Here is a 12,168-nt window from a genome sequence, read left to right as displayed (position 1 = left end):
CGCGAGCCCGGGACGCCTCTGACTGGACTAGGGAAAGGCGGGTCCCTACGCTCGTGCTTCCGCTTCCGGCCCGAGAGCCCGCGCGATTGGTCTGTGGCCTGAGGTGGCTGGAGCGGCGAGCGCGGCGTCCCGCACTTGCTGCCCGCGCGCGGCCCCGCTCTCCCCCTTGCTCGGGTCACGCGGGGCGGGGTTCGGCCATGGTCCTCGGCCCCTGCCATGGATGAGGGCGGGTCCCGCCTCCGCCGGCGGGTGTCTGTCCGCAAAAGGGCCCGGCCGAGCCCAGGGGAGCCCCGGCAGGAGCGGGCGGAGGAGCCGGGGGCCGGGAGCCGGCGGAGGCGGACCGCGGAGGCGCAGCCGCTCCAGGTACCGCCCGCGCCGCGCCCGGACTCCGCGGGCGCCCGGCTGGTTGCCCGCGTGGGGGGGGGGGGCGCAGGCGTCGGGGCGCGCCCCCGGGAGGAGCCCGCAGGCCGGCTCGGGCGCGCGCAGAGACCCCGAGGTCGCGCCCGGGCTCCGCGGCCCTCGTCGCCTCGACTCCGGCGTCGCCGGTAGCTCTGGCTCGCGGGGCCGCGCCGTGGCTTTCCGTGTCGGTGTCCAGGGTGGAGCCCGGGGTCGTGCATGCCCCGCGCGGGGCGAGACGGCCGCGGACCGGGGGAGGGGGGGCGAGACCGCGCGTCCTTCGTCGCTCGCCGTCCGTTTCCCTCCACGTTCCCGTCTCCCGCCGAGGAGACCGTCGCGGGCGCGGTGCGGGCCTTGCGGTGCGGGCCCTGGCGGTCCGGACGCCGGGAGCAGTCTCCTGCGGCCGGTCTCCGTGCGCGCGGGCCTGCGGCGCGGCGGCGGGCGTGCGGGGAGCGCGGGGGCCTGCGGGGAGCGTGCGGGGCGGGCGTGCGGGGGCCTGCGGGGAGCGCGGGGCGGCGGCGGGCGTGCGGGGAGCGCGGGGGCCTGCGGGGAGCGCGGGGGCCTGCGGGGGCCCGCGGGTCTCGCCGCGTCCTGGCACCCCGCACCCCGCGATGGCCGCTGGCGCAGACCCCGTGCACGCCCTGGCCCTGCGCGTCTTCATCCCGGAGCGGAGCCGGGGACCTCCGTCCCGCCGCCGCCCGGGCTTAGGGACTCGCGCGCCTGGACGGCTCCAGGCCGCCGCGTCTGTCCGGGACGAGCCGCACTGACCGCAGACCTCGTTTACTTCGCAGAGTAACGACAGCGACGAGGACCTGTTCGGCGACTGTGACAGCTTTGCCGAAAATTCTTTTCTAGCTCAAGTAGACGACGCGGAACGACAGTGTATGCAGGACCCCGAGCGCGGAGCACACGCCGCAGGGCTCGGCGCCGAAGGTCTTCGCGGGGCAGGCGGCGCCGCGGCTGCGGGCGGCTTCGCGGACTGGGAGACGGACGAGCCGGTGAGCAGCCGCCGCAGGCGTGAGGAGGCCTCTGCCCAGCGGGGCCCTTGGGATGGGCTGCCTTCTTCACAGGTGCTCTACTTCGGAAACGCGGAGAACCCGCCCGCCGGTGCGGGCGACCGGCGTCCTGAAGAGAGGGGCTGGGAGGCACCGTCTCTGGACGCTCCGATTGAGGCATTCCCCCGGAGTAGCGTAGAACAGCACCAGCAGCCTGATGACGCCTCTTCAGAAGCCAGACGGGGATCCGAAGAAAGTCGGAGAAAGAGCCTTAAAGAACATCTGAAAAGTGCCATGACTGGAAATGCCAGGGCCCAAACACCAGTGTTTTCTAGAACTAAACAGCTCAAAGAGACTCTCCTATCCGAAGAAATCAGTGTTGCTCAGAAAACAATGGAGTCGTCATCAGATGATCTTGGTCCTTTTTATTCATTGCCCAGCAAAGTGAGAGACCTTTATGTTCAGTTCAAGGGAATTGAAAAATTATATGGTAAATGCTTTTTGCTGAAATGAAAAAAATTTCCCATTATTACCATAATACTAGTGCAAGTCCATAGAGATCAGATGCTTCTGCGGTTCTAGATCTCATCTTCAGAATAAAACTATCGGTCCTCTCAGCCTTCCATCCCTAACAGCCTGCTACGGAGCCTCGTTCCTTCCCTTCGTGGTCCCGTTTCTCATATCTGTTGTCATTGCGGTTTCTTTCTCACCTCAAATAATCCCCAGCCCACTTGGGGTTCCGTGCTCTCATTTAAGATGCAAGGACAAGAGTGTCTTAAAGCCACTGGTATTTTCAGTTCTCACTTGCCTGACTTCTCAGTTAGCTTACATGACACAATTGACCAGACCCTCGAACACCTGTGTCTTGACTTTCTGACATTCTGTGCCTGGTTTTTTCTCTGTCTAGCTGCTTCTCCGTTTTCTTAGCTGGTGTGTCTCCTTGGCTGACTCTGTCTTCTGTACAAAAACTTGGAACTTCCTTTGACCATTCACGGCTTGAGTGAAAATGTCAATGTTAGTGATACCATTGGTTAAAACTAAATATCTTTAAAGATAGCAGAAGTTAAGAATTAAGTGCAAGAGATATTATTAGTAACAATATATATTGTAATGTTTCTCAAAAATCCTGGGTCCTTGCATATATCTTCACTGTGTGTCATTTTAGACAAAGAAGGGACGGTTGCTGGCATCCTCAAAGATGAGCCTGTTGGCTGGTTAGATCCTTCATCAGTATTTCCGAAACTCCTGTGTTAGTGCCTTAGGAACCATGTGAAAACATGGTTCTCATCTCGGGGACAAGACAAGCGGGTGGAGAAGTAGAACTACAGGAAACAAAGTAATGTAAGACTACAAGAGTCTAATAAATTCTGAATTGCGAGGTTTGCAGTTAAGGAGCTAAAGGTGTGTATTGCCCTTGAAATAGGTGTTAACTTTCTTCCCTCTGCTTTTCTCCTAGTACCTTGTTCTTTGTTTAAGCTGCATCTCCTCCCAGACTGAATCCCCTGAGGACAGGGCTCTCTCTAACTCAGCTTTTTCTTATAGAATTAGTTCTGTGCCTGGTACACTCTGGTCAGTTCTCAACTGCTGGGGGTCATCAGCTAGTTAGGAATTCAGGCCCTGTACTGAAACACAGCTTGTGCACTCTGAGTCTCAGTTCCTGATCTCTTAAAAAGGAATAGTAATACCAGTAATGATTGTTTTTAAGTTATGTTCTGCATCAAGGACATGCCAAATTAAACGGTGGTAATGACTGTCTGTAACTATATTGGCAGCTTCTAAGTAAGAACTACCGTAAATAACAGGTCTTTAAATCTCTTTTTACTTATAAATCTGGCTTGATGACATGACTGATTTAAAAATCAAGCATGTGTGCCACCTTTGATTGCACTAAAGCAGTCGTTCTCAAAGTATAGTGCCTGGACCCCAGCATCAGCATCACCGGAAATTTGTCGAAATAGGCGTTTTCAGGCTCCACTCTAGGCCTCCTGAATCATGGGTTGTGACCTGCCAATTGGTTTTAACGAGCCCTCCAGGGGATTCTGATGTGCCAGAAGTTTGAGAACCACTGAGCTTGAGAACCTCAATCTTATACTATTACTTTTTTTTATACTGTTATACTTTTTATACTTTTTTTATACTGTTATACTTTTTTTATACTGTTATACTTTTATACTTTTTATATAAAAGTATATATATATTTTTTCTTATACTGTTACTATTTTTATTAAAGAGTTGCATGGTTAATGTATTATATAAATGTTCAGAATCAATATCTTTTTTCAATGTGTGAAGATAAGTGATATTACCAAATATTTGGTATTTTGGTCATTGTAGTCTTTAAAAATTAGAGTTGGATAAAATGCAGAAATGGTCAAGTTGTATTTTTTCTTTTCTTTTCTTTTCTTTTTTTTAAGATTTTATTTATTTGACAGGGATCACAAGCAGGCAGAGAGGCCGGCAGAGAGAGAGGAAGGGAACCAGGCTCCCCACGGAGCAGAGAGCCCCATGCGGGGGTTCGATTCCAGGACCCGGGGATCGTGACCTGAGCCAAAGGCAGAGGCTTTAACCCACTGAGCCACCCAGGCGCCCCTCAAGTTGTATTTTCTTATAGACATCTGAAGTTTCATAGATAATGGATGATACCAGTCTGAAATATTTTTAATATATAAATATTAAATATTAAGCTTAAGTATTAAAGTATTTTTGAAATATTTAAAATGAAAAAAAATCATTTGCAAATATTTGGGAATCACCAAAATATAAGAAATTAATGTCACTTGGCTGTCATTCAGACGTAACTTTTTGTTGTTGGCTTTTTTTTTTAGATTTTTTTTTTATTTGTTAGAGCGCACGCAAGTGAGCACAGGCAGGAAGAGGCAGAGAGAGAAACAGGCTCCCCGCTGAGCAAGGAGCTGGATGGGGGACTACATCCCAGAGCCCTGGGATCATGACATGAGCAGAAGCAAGCCGCTTAACCAACTGAGCCACCCAGGCATCCTGCAGACATACCTTTTTAATACCTTTGTGTAATACATCCTATTAGTCATTTTTTTAATTTTTTTGGGGGGAAAACATAATACATTCAAATCTAACTTTTCTATTATATATTTGTTTCTAATATCTGTATATCTTTGGGTTTATACAATCCAATTCACATTCATGATCTTTTACTTAACTGTACATTGAGCAGTCAGCCACCTGTTTTCAAGCTGCAAAGAACGATACAATTGTGCAATAATTCATTCAACCCCCTGGAGGCTCTTTGTTACATACAAACACTGCTGTGATGAACATTTTTTTTTTTTTAAAGAATTATTTATTTGTCATAGAGAAACGAGAGCAAGCACAGGCAGACTGAGTGGCAGGCAGAGGCAGAGGGAGAAGCTCCCTGCCAAGCAAGGAGCCCGATGTGGGACTCGATCCCAGGACACTGGGATCATGACCTGAGCCAAAGGCAGCCGCTTAACCAACTGAGCCACCCAGGCGTCCCGTGTGATGAACATTCTTGCACACAATCTATGTCCTTGTTTTTATTTCTGTAGGTGTAGAGACCTAGAAGTAATACTGCTAGCTCAAAGATGGTGTGCAGTTTTATTTTTGATCCTGTTTGCTTTAGAAAAAGATTATAGTATTTTATGCTCTCATCGACCACTCTGAGAATGTCTGTCTGTCCCCAATCAAGTTAGCTCTGGATTTTCCATGTGTGAAGCTTTTGTGTTTTTTGGTGGTAGTAGTTACTTGTATTTTGTGTCTTTATTTTGCCAACCCAGTAAGTAACAGTGGAGCATCTTTTCGTGTATTTCTCTCTGCTGTGATATGTCATCCTATCTTTTGCCCGTTTTTCTAGTGGTGAAATACTAACGTGCATTTTGAAGACGTTCGATGATCCACATTGTCAGATTAGCCTACAGAGTAGTTACACTAGATTTCCCACTATGTTTTGGGTCTGATATCCTTTTTATGAATTCCACCTTGCTAAATTGTGGAACTCCTAGATGGGCCAGTTTAGACTTTTGTATTTTAAAGATTTTTATTTTGGGGGTATAAAAATAAAAGCCATTTTGGGTGGCTCAGGTGGTTAAGCATCTACCTTGGGCTCAGGTCATAATCTCAGGGTCCTATGATCAAGCCCCATATTAGGCTCCCAGCTCGGCAGGGAGTCTGCTTCTCCCTGCCCGTCCCTGCTTGTGCTCTCTCTCTCTCTCTCAAATAAATAAAATCTTCAAAAAAAGAAAAAAAGAAGATTTTAAGTCATCTCTATACCCAACGTGTAGAGATCTTACAACCCTGAAATCAGTAGTCTCATGCTCTGTTGACTGAGTCAGCCAGGGACCCAGTCCTAGCCTTTTATGTTTTAAATATTCTTAACTCTTCAAAATGGCATTCAGACCAGAGTTCAGCTCCCCACAAGAGCCAGGTGAATAGTCTTTCTTAGTGTGTATAAAACCTCATAGATGTGTTTTTCCTCCTCCCCCTTTTTCTCTAGGATGTTTGTGTAGAAGAGGAAAGGAAGCTTACATGATCTCCTTGCAGAACAAAAGAGGAAAGCCTAAAATTTCACACAGATCCTCGTACTGTCCTTTAGCTCTTCTTATGTCCTGGCCACTGTTGGAATCTTAGACCTGAGTGTGCATCTGGCAAATAGATGGCTTAGTGACCCACTGTTGGAATTAGACTCTAACTGGCTGTGTCCCCGGTGCACTGGGGATGCTTACACTTAATGTTGATGTATAATTACACTTATCGTTATGAGAAGATGGATCCTCAGAGTAGGATTTGAGTTTTCCTTCTTAGGAAACTTTCTTGAGAATGAATTGCAGAAGGGGAAAAAAATGCCTTTTTTTTTTTTTTTTAACTCCACAGAATGGCAACATACTTGCTTAACATTGAATTCTGTGCAAGAAAGAAAAAACTTAATCTATTCCTTGCCAACGAGTGGTGGAAAAACCCTTGTGGCGGAAATTTTAATGCTGCAAGAGCTGCTTTGCCGGCGAAGAGATGTTCTAATGATCCTACCGTATGTGGCAATTGTCCAAGAAAAGGTGTGACTGTCTTTTAACAACATTGCTGACATTTTCACATTAAAATATAAAAAGTAGCATAAATTTCAAAACTTTGATTGACTTAGAGAAGAGGTGAAGGATATTCTTAGGGTGTGCAAAAGCAAGTGCAGGACCTGCCGAAAATCACTTCTAATACTAATCACAACAAGAATTTTATTCTTTTTTCTAAGCTGGCAGAGTAAATTCCATTTTAATACTGATATTTAATATATTGATATTCAGCCTGCCTTTTCAAGCAGAAAGTAACCAGTTATTATCAAAGTAAGTGAATGATTCTGGGTTTTGTTTTTTTTTTAATCCGAGGAGACAGTTGAAATTTATTCCCACATTGATTATGTAGTTTAAAAGTTACATTCCTTTTGCAAAGAGCCATACATACTAATTATGACATTTCTTAGATATAGATGTCTTATCTGTGACCTTGTTCTCATTTATTGGTATTATATAGTATTTTAGATTTTTAAAAAAATCAACATGAGCACTTGGTAATTGAGTTCTTAATTATCAGATTTTTTTTGTATGTTTATTTTAACTAATATTCTAGATTTCAGGTTTGTCAAGTTTTGGTATAGAACTGGGCTTCTTTGTTGAAGAATATGCTGGAAGCAAAGGAAAATTTCCTCCAATTAAAAGAAGGGAAAAGAAATCTCTATATATTGCCACTATCGAAAAAGGACATAGTCTGGTAAACTCCTTGATTGAAACTGGAAGGATTGGCAGTCTGGGTCTGGTTGTTGTAGATGAGGTTGGTAACTGTTTTTATAATTTATCAACATTTTTATTATACTAACATTATCATGTGTATCTCCTTAGTACCTCTATGAAAATAAGTAACTTGTTTTAATAGATAGACTATACAGATGAATACATTTATGCTTGCTTGGTAATCTTAAATTCAGTTTTATGTCAAGTGTTTTTTTTTTTTTTTAAAGATTTTATTTATTTATCTGACAGACAGAGATCACAAGTAGGCAGAGAGGCAGGCAGAGAGAGAGAGAGAGAGAAGCAGGCTCCCTGCTGAGCAGAGAGCCCGAAGTGGGACTCGATCCCAGGACTCTGGGATTGTGACCTGAGCCGAAGTCAGAGGCTTTAACCCACTGAGCCACCCAGGCGCCCCTGTCAAGTGTTTTTTGAAGAGTGAATAAATGTCTGCATGTATTCAATTTTATAATGGTATTTATGAATTCTAGATATGTCAGGATGTTGCCCCCAAACCTCATTAACCAAAATATCAGTGATACAGTGCATATGTAATCTGGTTGCTATATCCAAAATGCTTAAGAGTTATAAAGCAAAGATTACTTCATTTCATATAAATACATGCATGCTCTATATAGGCATTATATGCAAATTTACTTTTTTTCCTCCCTTCTGTTTTTAAATCTCAAAGTTGCACATGATTGGTGAAGGGAGCCGTGGGGCTATCCTGGAAATGACCCTAGCAAAAATCCTCTACACTAGCAGTAAGTATTTTTTTCAAATGTGGTCCCTAACTGATTTATCCTCAGGAGGCCTGTGAAAGACTTCGTTTTATCACTAGCTAGACGATGCACCCTTGGGTAAGATACTTAAGCTTTCTTCCTTGGATTTTTATTTCTAAAGCAAATTTAGAAATTTTGGTTGGAAAAATGGGTAGATGAGCAGAGCTGTGAATATGAAGGAGATTAACATCTGGACATCCCATGTTCACTGCCAGCTGTGCATGTGTAGGCATGTGACTCAACCTCTGTTTCTTCATCTGCTAAATGGGGATAATGGTACCACCTTGAGGGGATTGCTGGGGGGATCGTATGAGTTAGTGTAAAGCAGTCAGCACTTGCTTCGCACGGAGCGCTCAATACGCAATTGTTGCTGCTGCCGTCAGTCTCACCTTGGTCAGACCAGTAGAGCAGCAAATGCAAGTAGTCACTCAAAGAGCTTTTGCAACGTTGGATGGTCTTTCGGTATTTGTTCTGAATGTCTTCTTTCCTATTTATAGATACACTGTTGCAATAACTTACTAAGTTATATATTGCAATAGCTTATTTATGGAAAAGTTATTATAAGGGTCAAATATTAAAATTATTTTTAAAATTTTGATAGCAATGGTATCTAGACAGGTCATGGCTCTTTATAATCATTCATTTAAAAAAAATTTTAGTGAGTACTTACTTTGTGCCAGGCATTGTTTTTAGTGCTAAGGATATAGCAGTGCGTAACACACAGAAAAATAACCCTGCCTTCATCAGACCTGTATTTTAGTGAAAGTGAGCAGACAATACGCAGATAAACAAGAAAACATACAGTGTGTCAAATGGTGACAATTTCTATGGAAAAAGAAAAAGCAGAGGAAAAGAGGAGAAGCGTTCCCTATTTGTCAAACCCAGTGCACGATGACGGTCCTTGTCTTTTCCTTCAGCATTTGATTGTTTATCGATTTCCTTTCCTTTGAGTGCTGAAGCACCCTCTGTGGGGAGCGTGTGTTACCGTGAGAGATAGCTGATGGCTGAGGACGGACTCGAGCTGGATTAAAATCCTGACTCACTTTTAACTGCATATGTGAGTTTTACTCCACCTTTGTTTACGAAGAAAAAGAAGTTGACGGGGCGCCTGGGTGGCTCAGTGGGTTAAGCTGCTGCCTTCGGCTCAGGTCATGATCTCAGAGTCCTGGGATCGAGTCCCACATCGGGCTCTCTGCTCAGCGGAGAGCCTGCTTCCCTCTCTCTCTGCCTGCCTCTCTGCCTACTTGTGATCTCTGTCTGTCAAATAAATAAATAAAATATTAAAAAAAAAAAAAAGTTGACAACCTGATAGCAAGATCCCATTAAGGGCTTTATTTGGCAAGTGTTCAGGACCTGTTCAGCCCTGCAGCCTACACTGTACCTCTGCCTTTAGGCATACCTGTGGCACATGTCCTAGCTCTTCATGGCAGTGGTCCAGAGAGCCAGCAACAAGAGTATTTCATACTCATTATTGTTGCTTAGAAGTCTTGATGAAGATGGGACTTTTTGCCAAGTGTGAAATTCTGTAGAATTCCAAATAGTAACTTTCAGGTCACTGAAAGTTTTCAGTCTTTGTTTGCCAGAATAATACTCTGCCAATATCTTTTAATTTTTCTTACCTCCTAGTCTCTCCCTCCTTTTCACAGATCACTGAGGAAGAGTCCTGAACCCAGAAAGGTTACTAACTTACTATTATGTTATACCAAGTAACACATTTTCCTCCCTCTTTTGGATTTTTTTTTTTTAGAAACAACTCAGATTATTGGCATGAGTGCAACACTGAACAATGTTGAAGATTTACAAGAGTTTCTTCAAGCGGAATGTTACACCAGTCAGTTTAGACCAGTATGTACCTAAGGTTTGCACCGTATGGGTTTGTTACCTATCATCTCACTCAGAAAGAAAAGGAGGAAACGTACCAGAGAGTAGGGAAGGGGCATAATTCCCCTCCCTGACCGTGACTGTACGCTAATAAGAGTTTGTGTACAGAGAATATAAACTCTGGGGCTAGGGACTGTGGCTCGGGTCACTACTTTGTCTGTAGCACCTGGAACAATGCTTTGGCCCATGGGCCTTCAATGAATACTCACTGAGTGAAATTTTTCAGACCCATTCTGTTTTTTTCACTTCTTAATTCTGTAATGTAAATTTTTTTCATTTGGTCAAAATTCAGTCATGTTTTGAGTTATTAGCACATAAAACTGTTAATCTTGAAAGTTAAGGTGTTTTCAGATATTTATGCTTTTGGTAGTTAACAATGCTCTTTTAATAAGTTAAAATGTCACGTGGATTTAATTTGAACTCCCTAGTAATGGTATTCCCAAAAGACTTAAATAAATACAATTTGCAGTTATCTGAAAGTAGCTTATAATGAACATATACTCTGTGTGCGGTACTAGTGTGCATGCGTGGTCAGTGTCCAGATAGCTTTTCAGAAAATAATTACTGAGAATCACCAAAGTTTAATTTGAAATTGGATGTTTTGGCATTTGCACCAAAAAGAATTTTCAGTAGATACTCACTGACTTCTTTTAAAAATGCAATGGACTATATTTAAAAACATTTTTTACAGGGCGCCTGGGTGGCTCAGTTGGTTGACTCTCTGCCTGTGGCCCAGCCAGCACTGGGCTCCTGCTCAGCGGGGAGTTTGCTTCCCCCCCAGCTCTGCCCTCCCCACTGCTCATGCACACTCTCTCTCTCTCTTTCTCAAATAAATGAATAAAATCTTTAAGAAGATATTTTTTGTCTACAAATACTTAAATTAAAAATAATGTGATATTTACAATTAAAACTAATGACTGATAAGACAGAAAATTTTAGATCTAAGGAATAACACAAGAATGTGAACATTGACTTATTTATCCTTCTTGCAACGAATACAGAAGTGTCTGCTTTCCTTTTAGATAGTGCCTGTTCAAAAGTATCTTTTTCAAGGATAATAATCTCTACTTTGATTGAAAGGGAAAAAGAAAGTTAAAGAAATGGTAAAGAAAAAACTTTTACATTGAAGCATGTTTTAAATACCTTAGAAAAGCTACAGTTTTTCTGTAGTTGTCCATTTTTAGAACATTTTATAAAATTTAAAACTCTGGAAAGAGGAATTTGTATGTGGTATTAATTGCAAATGTCTTTCCAATCCAAGGTCGAATTAAAAGAATATTTGAAAATAAACGATGCCATATATGAGGTTGACAACAAAGCTGAGAACGGCATGACTTTTTCACGTCTCCTTAATTGTCAGGTAACATTGATAACTTTGGATACGAGGTTCCCACCCTTGGTGCCCTAAGAGATATTTACAAGAAGCAGCTGTTGCCTGACATCTGTTGCATACCCTACAAAGTACTGGTTCGAGGTAGCTTGGACAGCTTGGACATCAGATCACACTGTGTTCCTTTCTATGATATCAGGTCTTAGTGAAGTTTTTTGTTGGTTTGTTTCTTGCAGTGTGAAAATCAATGTGGGATAGAAAAAGAGTAGCCATTTCCAATCTGATTCTAAGTTCTGAAAGACTGTGCAGTGCCCAGCTGTGCGCACATCCTGTCAGTGGGCAGTTATGGTTAAGAATGAGATATTTTCTTCACTCAACTGATGCATATTATTTATTCAAACGGCTACTGAATTGTGAGGAAATACATACTTAAGTTGTGTGTACCTAAATACCTAAGAAACAAAGCTGTTAGGTATTTCTTTTGGCCCTGGAGCTCCATGAACCAAGAAAATCTGCACACCTCTCCTTTAAATGTTCATTCATTCAGCAATAAGCACAAAACAAGAAGAAATTTTTGTGGGCTATGTAGTTCAGATACTGAGTACAAGAATGTTAATGTCTGCTGTGTTAATGTTCTATGACTTATATTAAGGATATTAAAAAGGGGAGAAGGGATTTTACAATATTTTTAGAATTCAGTAAAGGTGTATTATTCTAAATCTGTATCTTGGTTTCCAATAAAGTTGAAGGAAGTGAGGTTTTTAACATTTAAAAAAATTTTTTAAAGATTTACTTATATATTTATTTGATAGAGCGAGATCACGAGCAGACAGAGAGGCAGGCAGAGAGAGAGGAGGAAGCAGGCTCCCCACCGAGCAGAGAGCCTGATGCGGGGCTCGATCCCAGGACCCTGAGATCATGACCTGAGCCTAAGGTAGAGATTTAACCCATGGAGCCATGCAGACATCCCGGAAGTGAGATTTTTAAATAATTTTGTATTTTTGTATCTTTCCATATGTTGG

At 43.5% G+C, this 12,168-nt stretch overlaps 1 protein-coding gene across 15 annotated transcripts in view; it reads left to right on the top strand.

The window, feature by feature from the left end:
* Positions 1 to 24: 24 nt before the first annotated feature.
* HELQ (helicase, POLQ like) overlaps positions 25 to 12,168 on the top strand; it is a 47,007-nt gene continuing 34,863 nt past the window's right edge. For 7 of the 15 annotated variants that reach the window (XR_006606138.1, XM_045077942.1, XM_045077929.1 and 4 more), the window contains exons 1-7: positions 25 to 363; positions 1,188 to 1,881; positions 6,255 to 6,433; positions 6,999 to 7,199; positions 7,845 to 7,917; positions 9,683 to 9,780; positions 11,078 to 11,176. Coding sequence is in view for 14 of the 15 variants with exons in the window: in XM_045077942.1 (XP_044933877.1) it covers positions 217 to 363; positions 1,188 to 1,881; positions 6,255 to 6,433; positions 6,999 to 7,199; positions 7,845 to 7,917; positions 9,683 to 9,780; positions 11,078 to 11,176 (1,491 nt within the window). In the remaining variant the exon portion in view is untranslated. Of the gene's footprint in view, positions 364 to 1,187; positions 1,882 to 6,254; positions 6,434 to 6,998; positions 7,200 to 7,844; positions 7,918 to 8,890; positions 8,993 to 9,682; positions 9,794 to 10,738; positions 10,920 to 11,077; positions 11,177 to 12,168 lie in introns of those variants that run through there. The other 8 variants (XM_045077921.1, XM_045078112.1, XM_013048326.2 and 5 more) reach the window with 8 other exon arrangements.

Source organism: Mustela putorius, unplaced genomic scaffold, assembly GCF_011764305.1.
Source record: "Mustela putorius furo isolate JIRA1106 unplaced genomic scaffold, ASM1176430v1.1 tig00000040_pilon_pilon_pilon, whole genome shotgun sequence".
NCBI lineage: Eukaryota > Metazoa > Chordata > Mammalia > Carnivora > Mustelidae > Mustela > Mustela putorius.
This window is presented reverse-complemented; position numbering and strand designations above follow the sequence as displayed.